Source organism: Pelodiscus sinensis, chromosome 4, assembly GCF_052426305.1.
Source record: "Pelodiscus sinensis isolate ZL-2025 chromosome 4, ASM5242630v1, whole genome shotgun sequence".
NCBI lineage: Eukaryota > Metazoa > Chordata > Testudines > Trionychidae > Pelodiscus > Pelodiscus sinensis.
This window is the reverse complement of record NC_143055.1, coordinates 105,206,710-105,222,190: the sequence shown is the minus strand read 5'-3', so window position 1 is coordinate 105,222,190 and position 15,481 is coordinate 105,206,710. Positions and strand designations below refer to the sequence as shown.

The window sequence follows — 15,481 nt, the reverse complement described above, 5'->3', positions numbered from 1 at the left end:
TGCAACACTTCTACAAGTGATGTTCCAAGAAAAACATTTGTAAAATCCATATTGGAAGAATAAACTCTGCCATGTAATATTTAGAATAAATGCATACAAAATGCGTGCTAAGATGGAAGTGTGTTACATTTCCTATCCTGTGGAGAGGCTTTCATTCACTTCAGCATGCGTGTGATGGTTGGCGTTCTGTTTTTTTAATTATTTCATTTCCAGTGAAATTTTAAATTTGCATTAGACATGAAAACCTGCAGAATGTTACCGTTAGTTCTGCTCTCCCTGTAATAAGCTTTCAAGGGGCTACCCATCCTTACGTTAGCAATGCTTTTATTTTGCACATGAATTAATCTTTTGGGTTTTCAATACTGAATTTGTTTAGAATTCTTTCTTTCTCTCTCTCTTTCTTTCATTAGTTGGACATGATGCTCACTCTGTTTTACCACACAAAAATAACATTATTTATGCAGTGAATACAAAGGAAAATATTAATGGCTGAATCTGAGAGATTTAAAAAACATCATAAACATTTTTTTAATTGGCGAGCATGGGTGACTCTCACCAACAAGTTCACTTGTCAGCTATAGGTAGTAGTATATGTATACAGTGCTTTCTCCCCACTTTGCATGAGTCAAGCAATCATAATATTAATTTTAGTTCATTCTTGACTTGTTTGTATTCTAGTCTGCTTAGAACACATTTGCAAACCCATGCTTTTACTGGGAGGTCAGCTGGCTGTCAAGCACCTCAGGTTTTTTTCTGAGCATGGTTTATGTTTGAGAGTGGTAAATAGGAAGATTTTTCTTTATCTACAAAGGATACTTTGTTTTCTCATCACAAATTCCTTTAAGCTTTATCACTCTGCAGAATAGGCCCTTGAACTCCTAATCAGGTAGCGCTTTCTTCTTCATCCTTCTCTTCTTCTTTTCTCCTATTAAATGCCACAGAGAATGAGAAATAATCAGTTTAGTTCCAGATAAGGTAAATCAGTGCCCTTATATTTACTAAATTAGACATGGCCCTTCAGGTAAACTGCTTCAGGAAGTAAGTGATCAGAGATTAAAGCGAGGCTCAGATTTTTCTTAGAAACGGCTGCCATGGGCTGGCTGCAAGAAGAAAATCAACTTGTGATGGAGCAGTGGTGATAATATTAATAACTAATCATGGCTGCTCGTTGTGTGCATATTCCATTGGAAGGCACAGACTACAGGTTGGCTACATTATCTTAGCCTCTCCTTCCCTTTGGCAGGTGGCTTTTCAACAGCAGTAACAATCAGATTGTGATATAACTGATTCATTAAGTCTACATGTGCTTCCAACAGAATGGCATTAGTACAGGGTCACTTATGGCAGCAGTTTGAGCCAAGGGGATTCTCTGAACACAAATGCTGAGGAGTTTTCTTCTCTCCCCTCCCTCAGACGTTGCTTTTGTCAGACTGGTTTTTGGATCAAATGTAAGAAGAACTGAAAACCAAACACACACAAATGAGGGGAAAAAAAGGCTCCTCATCATGCTTTATTTTAGGGAGATAGAATGGCTGTATGTTTTGTTCGTTTGTTTGGTTTACAAATCCTTCAGATCAGCTTTGGTGTAATTTCTTCAGCTCTGTTAATTACCAGTGAAAGTACATCATTTACAGAGTTAACACAGCCATGCAATAAAATCCGAGGTGCTTGGATATTGGCTGAAGGATGCAACGTTATTTATGGTTGCCATTGCAACATTTTGTGGTTCCATAGCTGATGTTACAATATAACATGATACAATATTTGTATTGTGATCACATCCAAAGACTCCAGACAGAATTGTATCACCGATGTACCAGGCACCTTACAAATGCTTAAGGAGACCTGCTCCCAAAGACAATCTAAGACTCGCTGACTTCCATTGAGCCTTAGGTTCAAAAGTATTTGGAACCTAACTCCCATTATCTCAGGATCCCTGTAAGGATCTTGACCTACCTTCTAAGTGATTTAGGAGCTTTTGAAAATTTTGCCCAAAATTCTTTTTAGCTAATGAAGCAATAAAGACATTTGGTTGTTATCTACTATATATTTTAGAGAGTTTGTCTGTTTCTTTTTTTGATCAAGAGTGTTCCTGAATGGTAAAAGCTAGGATCACCAAATTCACTATCCATCTTCCTCTTATCATAACTTAAACTCTTACAGCCATGTAAGGGTTTTTTTGTGCCAGGAAAATGAGATGTGCCTGAAATGGGATTGCTTCTCATAAAACCAAACAGAAGAGACAGAATCACTAAAGCAAGATACTGAACCAAGATGAGCCAGAAAAATAGGATGAACCTGGAATAGGATTGCTTCTCAATAAACCTTACAGAAAAGAGATAAAATGGAGAAAATTGCAGAAGTGCTCTGTTCAGCATTACTAGGCAACACTGGGCAAATCTTCTAGTTTTAAGATATTAAGAAAGAATTTGTCTATAATCTACCCATGATTTTTATTACATCCAAATGGGAACAGAGTTCACCTGCAGGATTAGGCCTAATTTCAAATCAAATGCTTGTTGCAAACAAACACTAGGGCTACGTCTAGATTGCATCCCTTTTCCGTAAAAGGGATGTAAATTAGACATATCGCAATTGCTAATGAAGCGGGGATTTAAATCTCCCCCGCTTCATTAGCATAAAAATGGCTGCAGTTTTTTTTCCGCACGGAGCTTTGTCGGAAAAAAGCGCCAGTCTAGACGCTGATCTTGCAGAAAATAAAGCCTTTTCCGAAAGATCCCTTATCCCTTATTTCCTAGAGGGACAAGGGATCTTTTGGAAAATACTTTATTTTCCACAAGATCAGCATCTAGACTGGCGCTTTTTTCTGACAAAGCTCTGAGCGGGAAAAAAGCGGCAGCCATTTTTATGCTAATGAAGTGGGGGAGATTTAAATCCCTGCTTCATTAGCAATTGCGATACGTCTAATTTACATCCCTTTTACGAGAAAGGGATGTAGTCTAGACGTAGCCTAGGAGGCCAAGGGTAACTGTAATACAGTTATGTTCTTCAAGAGCCTGCCTACCACTGTCCCAAACCACATTACTTACTAGTTCTGTAATGCCTGCGGCTGTTATTATCCTATATGTGTCAGTATTATTTAATTCCATATGATTTTTGTATTGGAGAGGGGAAAGATGAGTAGGAAGGAATGGAATGAGTGGTCAGGGAAGGGGCAGGGGATTGTAAAAACAGGCAGGGCTGGGAAGTTGCAAGCAGTGAGATGCAAGAAGTTGATCAGCAACTGTTAAGTTCATTAAATACAGATGGCTGAGTCAAAGTTCAAAGTGCACTGTGGAAGAAAAGTTTAAAAAACAACTATTGTCCTGTAATACCATAGGGTATGTCTACACTACTTCCCTAGTTCGAACTAGGGGGGGTAATGTAGTCATACTGAGTTGCAAATGAAGCCCGGGATTTGAATTTCCCGGGCTTCATTTGCATAAAGCCGGCCGGCGCCATTTTTAAATGCCAGCTAGGTCGGACCCCGTGCTGCGCAGCTACATGCGGCACGGACTAGCTAGTTCGGATTAGGCTTCCTAATCCGAACTAGCTTTACACCTCGTTCCACGAGGCGTACAGCTAGTTCGGATAGGAAGCCTAATCCGAATTAGCTAGTCCGTGCCACATGTAGCCGCGTGGCACGGGGTCCGACCTAGCCGGCATTTAAAAATGGCGCCGGCCGGCTTTATGCAAATGAAGCCCGGGAAATTCAAATCCCGGGCTTCATTTGCAACTCAGTATGACTACATTACCCCCCCTAGTTCGAACTAGGGGGGTAGTGTAGACATACCCATAGAGACCAACCAAAAATATATCGATAGTATCATGAGCTTTTGTGGGCACAACCCACTTCTTCAGATGACAGATATGGAGCAAGAGGCACAGAGGTTCAAATATAAAACAGAAAAAGAAGGGAGAGGAGGAGGGGGGGAAAAACGGTCAATTAAAGTGTCCATGCCAAATGAGACTAATAGAGTGAGCTGTAAGTGACTAATACTTAGCTTTTCATGTCATTTGGGTGTTGACTATAATGGCCGATCCAGTTCATGTCTTTGTTCAAGCCATGAGAGAGAGTGTCAGATTTGCATATGAAAGCCAGTTCTGCAGACTTTCTAGCTGATTTCTGAAATTACTTTGTAAGAGAATAGCCACCTTTAAATCTCTTAATGAGTGTCCAAATAAGTTAAAATGCTCCCCAACAGGTTTCTGCGTGTTACAATTTTGAATATCTGATATGTGTCCATTACTCCTTTGTCGTAGAGACCATCCAGTTTGGGCAATATGCATGGCAGAGGGGCATTGCTGGCACTTGATGGCATAGATCAGATACGCAGTTGTTTGAGCCTCTGATATGGTGGCTTATGTGGTTAGGTCCTGTGATGATGTCGCTTGTATAGATGTGTGGACAGAGTTGGCACCGGAATTTATTGCAGGGGTGGGTTCCTGGGTGAATATGTTTGCGGTGTGCTGCGTGGTTGCTGGAAATAATTTATTTCAGGTTAGGGGCCTGTTCCCCAAGGCCTGTGAGAATTAGGGGTCATTTTCCAGGATAGGTTGCAGATTGTTAATAATGCACTGGAGGGGTTTAAGTTGGGAGCTGTAGGCGATGACTAGTGTTGTTCTGTTGTTTTGTTTATTGGGCCTATCTTGAAAAAGCTGATGCCTAGGTGCTCGTCTGGCTTTGTCAATCTGTTTTTTCACTTCCCCTGGTGGGTATTTAAGTTTTAAGAATGCGCAATAGAGAACCTGTAGGTGTTTGTCTCTGTCTGTAGGATTGGAGCAAATCCAATTGTATCTTAGGACCTGGCTAAGATCCTAATTGATCAGGTAATATGTTCTGGATGAAAGCTAGAGGCATGTAGGTAAGTATAATGGCTGGTAGGTTTCCGTTATAAGGTGGTGGAAATGTGGCACTTCCTCTTTATTCATTAAGGCTACTCTGTGTAGAAAGACAGGATCTTAGTTCTGACCTCTTTGTGGTCAATCCAGTTTCCCTCAATCCTGTTTGTGATACCACAGGTGTCGTCATGGAGTCGCTGTTGGCACTGGGAAGAGGTGAGAAGGCCCGCTCATGGGGATTGGAAGAGGAGGGAAAGGCCTCAGGTCCCAGTGATACAAAATGTCCTGGTGCTCCCAGCCCTACCGTGGCAATAGTAACAGCTGGAGCTCCAGGCTCTTTATATTGCTACTGGAGTGCCGTGCGATGTGCTCCGAGCAGCACTGAGGGCTGTTTGGAGGTGCAACGCTCTCTGAGTTGTGCTGAGAGCTGCCTAGTCCCAGCCCCACCCCTTCTGCATGAGGCACAAGTCAGACCCTTCCCACCATCTTGCCCAGGGGGCTGGCAAGGCTGTCATCCCTGCTGGAGATGAGCATGCTACATAGCTGCCGTCCCCTCTATCCATTCCAGTGAGCCACCTTCCTGTGCCTTCACTCTCCACCATACTGTTCAGCAGTGGCAATAATACAATCCATGCCCAGAGCTTCAGAACACCGGGGAATCCTGGCTGCTCACGAATTGGTAGCACGGTAGTTGTACTTGGGTGGGAAAATATCTGCAAGAATGTGGGCATCATTTTAAAGACAACTTTTGAAAATTTGGCCCCGAATAGCAGGGCTTTAATCATTTTTCAAGGAAAACTATTCCATGACCCAGCAGATTTCGCTGTTGGTTAGTGGACATGAATAAGGATAAGCAACGTAGGTTTTAATTTCTTGTGGTCTTTAAGGTACCATGGTTTTGTAGAGTACATTTAGCTCACTATCTGATTAGGCAGTGATGATCTCACAACAGGGTTTTTCCTGGGGACTAATTACTAGACCAGGCTAGATATGCAGCTCATGATTGCCATTAACCCCAGCTGGTCAGTAATCCCCGGTTAATCCACTTTCGTTAACATTGGGTATCAGCAAGTCCTAGTAGTTTGCACAGAGGTCCGTGAGTTATGAGACCTGGGTTCCATGCTTAATTTATTCTATCCTTAACTCTGCCACTGACTTACTGTGGGACCTTTGGCAAATCACCTGAGGGGCTGAGCATCCCACATAGCACTTGAAGTCAATGGTACCGCTGGGTGCTCTTCACCTCTGAAAATCAGGCCTTTAGCCTCCGTTTTCGCATATTTACAATACTCATTTTATATAGGACTTTGAGGTCTTCAGATGAAAAGTACTGTCAACGGGGAACTCAGAAGTGTTAAACTGGCCTAATTCTGTTTCCATTGATGTCAGTGATCCATTAGCTCCAGCAGGAGCAGGGTTAATCTATGCAGAATGTTCTGAAAATACTACCCCGTATGTTATAGAGCATTATGGCTTCTGCCATAAACAGAAAGCGAAGCATAATAGTAAAAGCATGTGTTAATAGATCCCCAGCTAGTATAAATTGACTATATCATAACATCAGGGGCTAAATCTTCTGCAGTTTCCTTACCTGCACTCCATGGCGATCAAAGGAGCCACCCTATTTTATAGCAGATGAGGATCTAGTCCATGGATTTTCTGTGTGGGGGCTGTAGTTTCAGTAGGTGTAGAGACTTAATCCCCCATGCCATACATCAGCCATTCAGATGGACTGAATAATTTCTTCGTTTTCCTACGTAACTGCGTTTCACTACTCCACCAGTTGTTGTACTGGGAGTGTTGGGGCGAGGGTGTGTGTTGGGGGGAGGGTAATCTATAATTATTTCTACTATAGTAGATTTAATATTCATTGCCAATTACCTTTGTGGCAAATACGGACACTGAAGAATTGTTTTACAGACTTTCTAAGCCTTCTAATTGGCACCATCTTTTTATTTATTTAGTCTTCTTGAACCATCAGAAGACTCCTAATACCACCTTTAGTGAAGGGGATAAATTTACCATGTTAGTGGATTAACTCACTCAGTCAAAACCCCTGTTCTCACTTTGGGGGAAATGTTTCCTACTTTCTTTCTCTAGTTCTTCACGCATAGACGGCCACCAAAGTGTTTTACTTCCTGCTAAAAACCTTTTTAATGGCTGGCAGCCCCAGTTTACCTGCAGGGCATAGCAGAGCAACTGATGAGACACAACCTCTCATTATTACTCTTGACAAGAGCCAACAGCTTGTATGACTGAGAAGAGGTGCAGGCAAGGGAATGCTTTTTGCAAGTTAGATGCTACATCATAACATTAGTGGCTAAATCGTCTGCAATTTCCTTACCTGCACTTTGACCTTTTCAGCTTCCCTCCCTGATGATCTAAGGACCCTTATTGAAGAGGCAAAGGAAATGAAGTGGCCCTTCGTGCCAGAGAAATGGCAATACAAACAAGCCATAGACCCAGAAGACAAAACAAACCTGCAAGATATGATCAGTGGAAGGCTGCATGAATTACTGGTATGAAGTTCAACACACCTGTTCTTTTAAAATCTGCAAGTGCAGTTCTTGAGGGCTTGTCCGCTAGATTTCCTGCTACACAGATGACTCCAGACAATGACTTTGTTAATGAACTGATATGAGGAAGCAACTCTCAGAGAAGGGCAAGGCATACTGAGATTAAATATGGGACTCCATTGCTTCTCTTGTTGCATTCCATAGATGTGAAGTGATTAACTTAGAGTCATTTCTGCTGTGATTTTTAGTGTATCCATATGCTGGAGACAGTGGCTTGGTGTCATTGCTCTCCATGGAATACCTAATTTCCAAGTAGGCTAAATATAATGAAAAGTGGAAGGATAACGGATAGTATTGCTGTTCAGCCCAGTCCTGCTCCCACTGAAATTCACAGGAGTTCTTCTATCAATGTCAGTGTGAGAAAAATCAGTCCCTACTGTTAGATTTCCAGGCTGTGGCCTTAGTTAAGTCTCAGACTGGAACTTGAGATATGAGATGATGTTCACCCCTAACTCCAGCTGGCAACTCAATGAGAGCCTTCAGTGGTAAGACTCTCTTCCTGTGGCTGATAGTGGGGGGGAAGTGGCCTAACTCAGAACATTGCTTCCAGTGGGCAAAGGAGTCCTTATGGACTGTGGACAACACAGGAGACTGGCTTCAAAGGGTACGTCTGCGCTGTAATTAAAGTCCCATGGCTGGCCCGTGCTATCTGACTCAGGCTCAGGGGGCTCTGAGTAAAGAGCTGATTAATTGCACGGTAGATATTTAGGGCCCAGGCTCAAGGACCCTGGAAAATGGAAGGGACCCAGAGCTTGGGCTTGAACCCAAACATCTACCCTGCAGTTAAACCATAGACCTGTTTGCCAAAGTCAGCTGTCTGCGGTCAACCATGGGTGTCTAATTGCAGTGGAGACATACCCAGAAAGGCTCCAGTCAGGATACAGTAGATGGAAGCAGTGACATCTCGATGCGTACACATATTTTGCTATAATGGGAAGACAGTATCTCAGTATCTGCAGAACTTAAAAGGACTTTGATAGTATTCCCTCTGCCAGGACTGATTTTATGTATAAAAACTTCATTTATGCTGTTTACTCACCTTTGCACTTGATGCACTGGTGGCAGGGACAGCCTTTGTGCAGTTTTCGCATGGCACAATGGGGTCCTGATCCATGACTGGGACTCCTAGTTGCTACAGTCAATGCAAACAATAAATAACAATACAGGTTGCACCTCCCTGGACCAGCACCCTTAGGACCTGACTGGTCCTGAATCAGGGAATTTTACAGACCAGAGAAGGTTCCCTGCCACAGCTCCTCGGCCCTCAACCTTCAGCACTGACAACTCCGGGGACCCCTCACTAGTCCCAGCCCTGTCTGGCCCCACTGCTGCCCTGGCTAGAGCTGCCTGCGGGCTGCCACAACCTTTGGCCCTGACCTCGGCCCCACCGCTGCCGCCTCCAGCCCTGGTCCCGCTGGTGGGGGCTGACTCTGGTCCCAGTCCCACTGCCAAGGGCTCCTGGGGGCTGTCGAGGGCTCAGGTTCCACAGCAGCCTGTGGGCTCTGGTCCCACACTCCCGCAAGGTGGCCCCGGCCCCGTACTGCCACAGACTGCTACCGGTCCCTCTGACACAAGCTGCTGAGAGCTCAAACTCTTACCCTGCGGCAGCCCACAGGTTCTGTCCCCACTTCCACAGGCTGCCTAGGGCTCTGGCTCCGGCCCCACAGTACCACAGGCTGTTGATTGCCTGGTACTACCCTGGTCTCAGTGCGTGGGCTGGCGGGGGCTGCTGCTATCTTCAGCCCCACTGCTGCAAGCTATTCAGGGCTGCCGCCAGCCCCAACCCCTGCCCCGTCCTTCTGCTTCATCCCAACCCCACTTTTCAATAGCCTTCCTGCCACTAGGCTACCCAGCTCTCTGATCCATGAACACCCATGATCATGCCGGACCAGAGATGGCCGGTTTTAGGAGATGCAATAAGTAATAGATGAGTTGCTTTCACTTTTATTAGTCCCTTTAATGTTCCAGTGATCTTGCATACAGTGATGCTGTTGGGTTCAGGTTTCCAGCAACAAAGGAAAATGTTTTTAAATCCTTCCAGAAAAGTTTTTCATTGACATTTAAAATAAAAACTTGAAATACATATTTATATAATATTTTGTAAAACCCGATTTTTAAAAAATGTAGAACTCCTCTAGTTCAGTGAGCCTGACGATAAGGACTCCCCATATGAGTGAAGTCATGCAGAATCGGGCCCTCAGTTTTGGGGCAAAACTACACAATGAAAACCTCAGGCACCTAATCCTGCAAAAATGGGTTTCTGGGTCATACGAGAAACCCCTTTGATTCAAATGGTGCTTTTCACAAGAGGACAGGTTACTTGCCCAAGAACGGTTTGTAGGATTTAGCCCTAAAGAATCAATATCTGGTGCCTACAGACCCTAGCCCTGAAGATGATGAGCTCAAGCTGAACAAACTGGATTTAAAAAACAAAACTTCTTTTCTCTAGTCTTTTTTCCAGTTATAGAAATATTAAGTGTTGCTTGCTTGCTTGCTTGCTTGCTTGTTAAAGCCTAGTGTGATGTTTAAGTTGATGGTGCCTATGTAAAAACAGAGTTAAAATGAAAGACAAGGAGACTCCAGTTTTCCTCTTACTTAGAGTGAGGTACATCAGTAATAGTCAGCAGAGTTATACTGGTGCAGCTGAAAAGGGAGTTGGGCCCAAGAGACCTGGAGAGACGTCCTTGGTCCACTGACATCAATGGCAAAACTCTGAGACTTCACTAAAGGCGGGATTCCATCCCTGATCTTGTATACTTCACTGGGAGTCAGGCCTAAGTAAGAACAAGTTTTGGATCTAGGAACTTTGTTCATTTATTTAATACAACAGCATAAGTAGCTTAAAAAAATTGGAAGCTTGAGTTGGACATCACCGTACATTTTAACTGATAAGCGGGGCGGGTTTGCTTTCATATGCTCCACTGATAAAGAGGATTTTATTGTAATTCTGAATTTATTTTGGTGTTTTCTTTTTTCTCTCTCTCTCTCTCTCTGGTGTGTGTGGCCGTAGACAGAAATTTATGGCTGAGGCCGACCTCCTTTACAATCCTCACAAAGCTTTCTAGCTTCGGAGCATTTGTCTGCTTTCTCCCAGGATAAACACCTGCAGTAAACTCCCCAAGAAACCTGGATAGATAGGAGATTAATGTGGCTGTAATAGTAGAGCAGTGTTTTCAGCATTATGCCCGCTCCCCAGGTAGATGGGTCTTTTCCGAGATGATACCAATTATTTATTGCTGAAACATCTGTTGATAACTGCAGCTGCCCTTGTTAAACAAAGCATATCATGGGGTCATAGACTATAGGGACCTAAAATCCTACCGCATGCTAGTTTTAAACTATTCACCAATACCCCTGAAATCCATGGGTTACCATCGTCTTCAATGTTTCATCATGCCGTTGAAAATACTTTGTAAACACTGTGCTGCCCTTCCCCATGTGCTTTGAAGTATTATTTCATCTTCAGCGGTAATTTATATTCCAGTGCTATTGTACTGTGGGAAAAAAGGGAAAACCTTTTTTGTTTTCCATTTAATTGTAGATCAAGTGACATTTTGACCTGTATTATAAGTATTAGTCAGGAAAAGGGATTTTTTTCCTCCTTCTCCCTCCTCCCCCCACCTTTTTTATTTTAAATAAAATTTCAAGGCAGAGCAATGGCTCCTTCAGCTCTTTGAATCAAAGGCTGGGGGAGGAATGAGGCTGAAAAGGAATGTTTACAGTTTGATGAGGAAAGATAAAAGTCTGAACAACTTTTTTATTTTTAATGTGGAAGGCAAAGAGATAATTAAATTCTCTGAAAGAAAAATAAGTCTTTGTAGATATTGTTGAGGAAACCCTTTAACAATTTTCTTCTCTATTTATTCGAAATTATGTGTTCTTAAATTTAATGAACTAAGGTTTGTAAAGTACTTTGAGAGCTTGAATGAAGAGTACTTTATTACTGTGGAGCATGGTTGCTATTATAAAGTGTCAGATTTTGCTATCTTTTACTCTCCTTGTGTAATGACTTACTTGGTGAACAGTGTCGATTTCTTGATTCTACTCAAAAGGAGTAAGTATACTGGAATTTGGTTCTAAGCATTTGGCTTATTCTGACATTTTTAAAACTGGCGTATCAGTTGCTGGTTGCTGCATCTGCAGAAGGTACAAAGAGTTTGTCTGACCTGTCCAGGTGAGAGAGAGCTTACATCACATCATCCTTTTAAACTGCTCTGCTTTTTATTTGTTTTGGAATTTTTCCTTTTCCTGTAGGACTAAAAGAGATTATTTCCCTCCCTCACCATTTTTAAAATCTTATTTAGGCCAAATTCAATAGCCCCTGGGCTACACTAAGGGCTACATTTGAATTAAGATACACATCCTCAGCTATGCTAATTGCTTAAGTCAACGTATCTTAAGTCAAATTCTGGTGCCGTCCACACTGCAGGAGGTCAAAGGAAGCACGCTCTCCCTTTGACTTCTTACTCCTTGTAGAAGCAGGACTACTAGCCCCTCTCAGTTCAGATTAGTGTGTCTTCAGCAGACCAGCTAATTCGAACCTCAAAAGATTGACTGTGGCTGCTTCAATTTTTTTTTTTTCTGTAGTGTAGACATGGCCCCAGAGTCTCCCCTGCCTCTCCTAGAAATGTCTTGTGATGAAAATTTGCAGCCTATCCAAATGACCATCCAATGTAGCAGGCTCAACAAAGTTTTTCTTATTTTTTCCCAACAGACAAACCAGAATGGTCAGCTAGCTACAGAGGACCTCATTCTGTAGGCCTTCTTCAGCCAAAGTTCCCTTGGAGGAGGGTATTTGAGCTGAGGAGAGACTTAAGGAGGGAGCCTTCTATTTGTATCTAAAGCCAAAAAAATGTCCCAGTTGCCAGTGAGATTCTAATGTTTCCAAATCCCAGACATTTGGAAGCATTAGCATTTTGTCCTACTTATAAGACTGGTTTTGCTCTCCCTTGTCATTCCTTGGTTACAGTCTTAAATCTGGAACGGTTATGCCCTCTCCATAATAAAACCACCCCATCCCGCAGAACTAAGATAGGACTCCAGGCCCTTCCGTTCCAAAATATGTAGCTTCTGCCCACTTATATTAGCCCTCTGAACAATTGTGGTAAGCTATCAAAATGTTCTGCAACCAGCCTACAGGGGGCAGGGACACACACACATACTTTCATTGTGGGACAACTTATTGTGGGACTATGTAACCATTGTGGGACTGACTATGTAACCATGCAGGTCACTACTGACAGTAACAAATTTAGGACAAACTTCTGAAAAATAGAATAAATATATCCCCAAACTGGAGGTTATTCTCCCATGAGATATACCAAACTAGCAACAAAAGTAAACTTCTTTTTTACCACACTGGAGAAGAAGAGTCATAAAAGCAGTTTTGTGAGGCATTCCAGCTCTTGTATCACACACCAAAAACACTGGATTTAAGGATGAGTGGTTCTTTAAATCCAGTCTCATCAGACAAACATTCTTCTTATTCCAAAGTATCAGTCATATGCCCAGGTTAATATACAACTCAGATCTTACCTAAAAATCATGCTGTAGCCAATATTTTAGTATCTAAAGGTTATTTTATAAAAAGAAAGGAAGGTCAGAGTTAAACTGGTTAAAGGAATCAAATACATACATTAGTTTCAAAGTTATTGGTTCAGGCTTGTAGAAGTGATGGAATAAATTGTTGTGTTAAGTCAAGTCTCTGGTTGCTTCCAAATAATTAGAAGGACCTCAGTCTGTTGGGGTACATCTACACTGAATGCTAAATTTGAAATAAACTATTCCTGAAGATATATTCCGAAATAGCTTATTTTGAAATAGAGCATCCACACGACAAGGAAGCCTCAAAATTAGTCCGAGGCAGGCTCCCCTAATGTGGGTGCACTATCTCAATTTAGAGCCCCAAAAAGCACTGGGGAGAAATTACTTAGAATGGCCCTGGTGAGGAGCTATTTCAAAATAGCAGCAGTGGAGTGTCAACACTGCAGCTATTTCATAATAGCTATTTCAGAAGAGGAATTAATCCTCGTGGAATGAGGTTTACAGAAGTCAGAATCAGCCGCCCGTTATTTCATATTATTTCAAAATAACGGAATTGCTGTGTTAAACACTCACATTGTTATTTTGGAATAACACTAGTTAACAGTACCATGTAGATGCACCCTTGGTTAGAATGCTCCCATTAGTATAAGTCCACAGCTCAGAGGCTGGAGCAGGAAAGAGGCCAAATGGAGATGTTTTCAGAGCCTTTTTCTAGCTTCTTCAATGTGGAAGGAAATCCATTGTTTCAAACAAAGCCCTCGGCAAAACTAGTGCAAAATTACAGGTAAAAGGTGGGAATTTGGAGTCACATGGGCAAGTCACATAACTATGCATAATTTTGTTTGGTCACCACAGTGGCCATTACCTATCCTTCAGATGGAACATCCACAGGAAAGCCCATTCAGTGTAGATGGGGGAGGTCTCCCATTGGTCCATTAAGTATCCCTTGATGAGCCAATTGGTTTGACCAGTGCCTTTAAGATGTGCTGGCTGACTACCTTGTGGGCATTACCCCAGGAGCAAATGTTTGAAATTCAGGTAGAGCGCCAATACTCAGACGTTTAGATACAAAAAATGATACTTGCATATAGGTAGCATAATCCATGTAGATTATGGATTTCAGCAAATCATTTCAGCAAATCATAATTTTTTCATAGAAGTTTTACTTGGCCACATTTTGTACAAGATTTGTTGCAAATACATAATAGTGGTTGCATAATTTACATGGTCATGTTTTATCAGATATAATGTCACAGGCTAGTCATGTGATTTAATGGATATGGGCCATGTCCTGCTCTAATTGAAGTAAATGGCCAAAATCTCTTGGCAAGGGTTTACTGTATATTAAATATTTGTAATTATCATGGACCAGGACCCTCCTGTGCTGGGTGCTGTCCGAACACAGAACAAAAAGTTAGTCCCTGTCCCCCAAAAGCAAGAAGACAGACAAGGAAATAATGAGAGAACACTGGTCAGTGGCCTAGACATTGTCCAATTTGTTGTAGGCATCCAGGCAGAGAAGAGTTACCCCAAACCATCCACGAGAATCGTTAATAACTTTGCTTATTGAAAACCTATTCAAATCTAGCCGGAATGTGAGATTTCAAGGAGATTTAACCACGTGGAAAGCTAGAAAGGGGTAAGAGCAAGCCAGTGTTGACTAGTGGGAGAGCAACATCAAACAGAAGTCAACATTTCGAACAGTAATAATCCTATCTTCTTATTACAGTGAACCCTCGTTTATCGCGGTAGATAGGTTCCAAACCCGACCGCGATAGTTGAAAATCCGCGAAGTAGGGACATGTATATTTAACATGTATACAGCGAGCCCTCGCTACTTCGCGGTTCGACCATCGCGGATTCACGTATATACATAATGTAATGAAAAAAGTCCGCGAAGTCGTGAGTCCGCGATGGTCGAACCGCGAAGTAGCGAGGGTTCACTGTATAGTGTCAAGGGACCAGCCAAGCGTGCGTCCACGAGTGGTGCTTGGCACTGTGTACACACACAAAGTAGCCAGTCCCTGTCCCAGACAGTTTACAGATTAAATAGACAGGAGGAACACAGGGTGAGGGCAAGTGGAATAGTACACACAGAGTGAACAACATGAAACAATATTTAACAACTGTTAACTAAAAATACATTTTCTGCCCGGTTTGAAGGAAAATGCATTAATATATTTCACTGTCCTCACAGTTAATATGGCAATTTTCAGACCAAAACAATTTTCAAAGGTCTCAGAGGGGTAGCCGTGTTAGTCTATAACTTTTAAAAAAATGAGTAATCCTGTAGAACCTTAGAAACTAACAAAAAAAATCATATCATATGAACTTTCATGGGCAAAACCCAAAGGGTAAGTTATTGGGAGATTGGGGATGGGGTAAGATAGGCTCTTATAATGGAAGCTAGTTGCTATCTTAACTTTAGAAAAGCTTGTTTAGTCCTTATGTTGGCAAAATTCCATGAAGTTAATGGGAATAATTAAGTCAAAGGGAATCTTGCCTTAGAACTGAATAAA

At 42.3% G+C, this 15,481-nt stretch overlaps 1 protein-coding gene across 4 annotated transcripts in view; it reads left to right on the top strand.

The window, feature by feature from the left end:
• The window catches only part of ALPK1 (alpha kinase 1), a 97,832-nt gene that overhangs the window by 46,493 nt on the left and 35,858 nt on the right, over positions 1 to 15,481 (top strand). For 2 of the 4 annotated variants that reach the window (XM_006119264.5, XM_025182707.3), the window contains one exon: positions 7,207 to 7,361. The exons of the other annotated variants lie outside the window; for them this stretch is intronic. In XM_006119264.5, the coding sequence (XP_006119326.3) occupies positions 7,207 to 7,361 (155 nt within the window). The remainder of the gene's footprint in view (positions 1 to 7,206; positions 7,362 to 15,481) is intronic. 4 annotated transcript variants of the gene reach the window in all.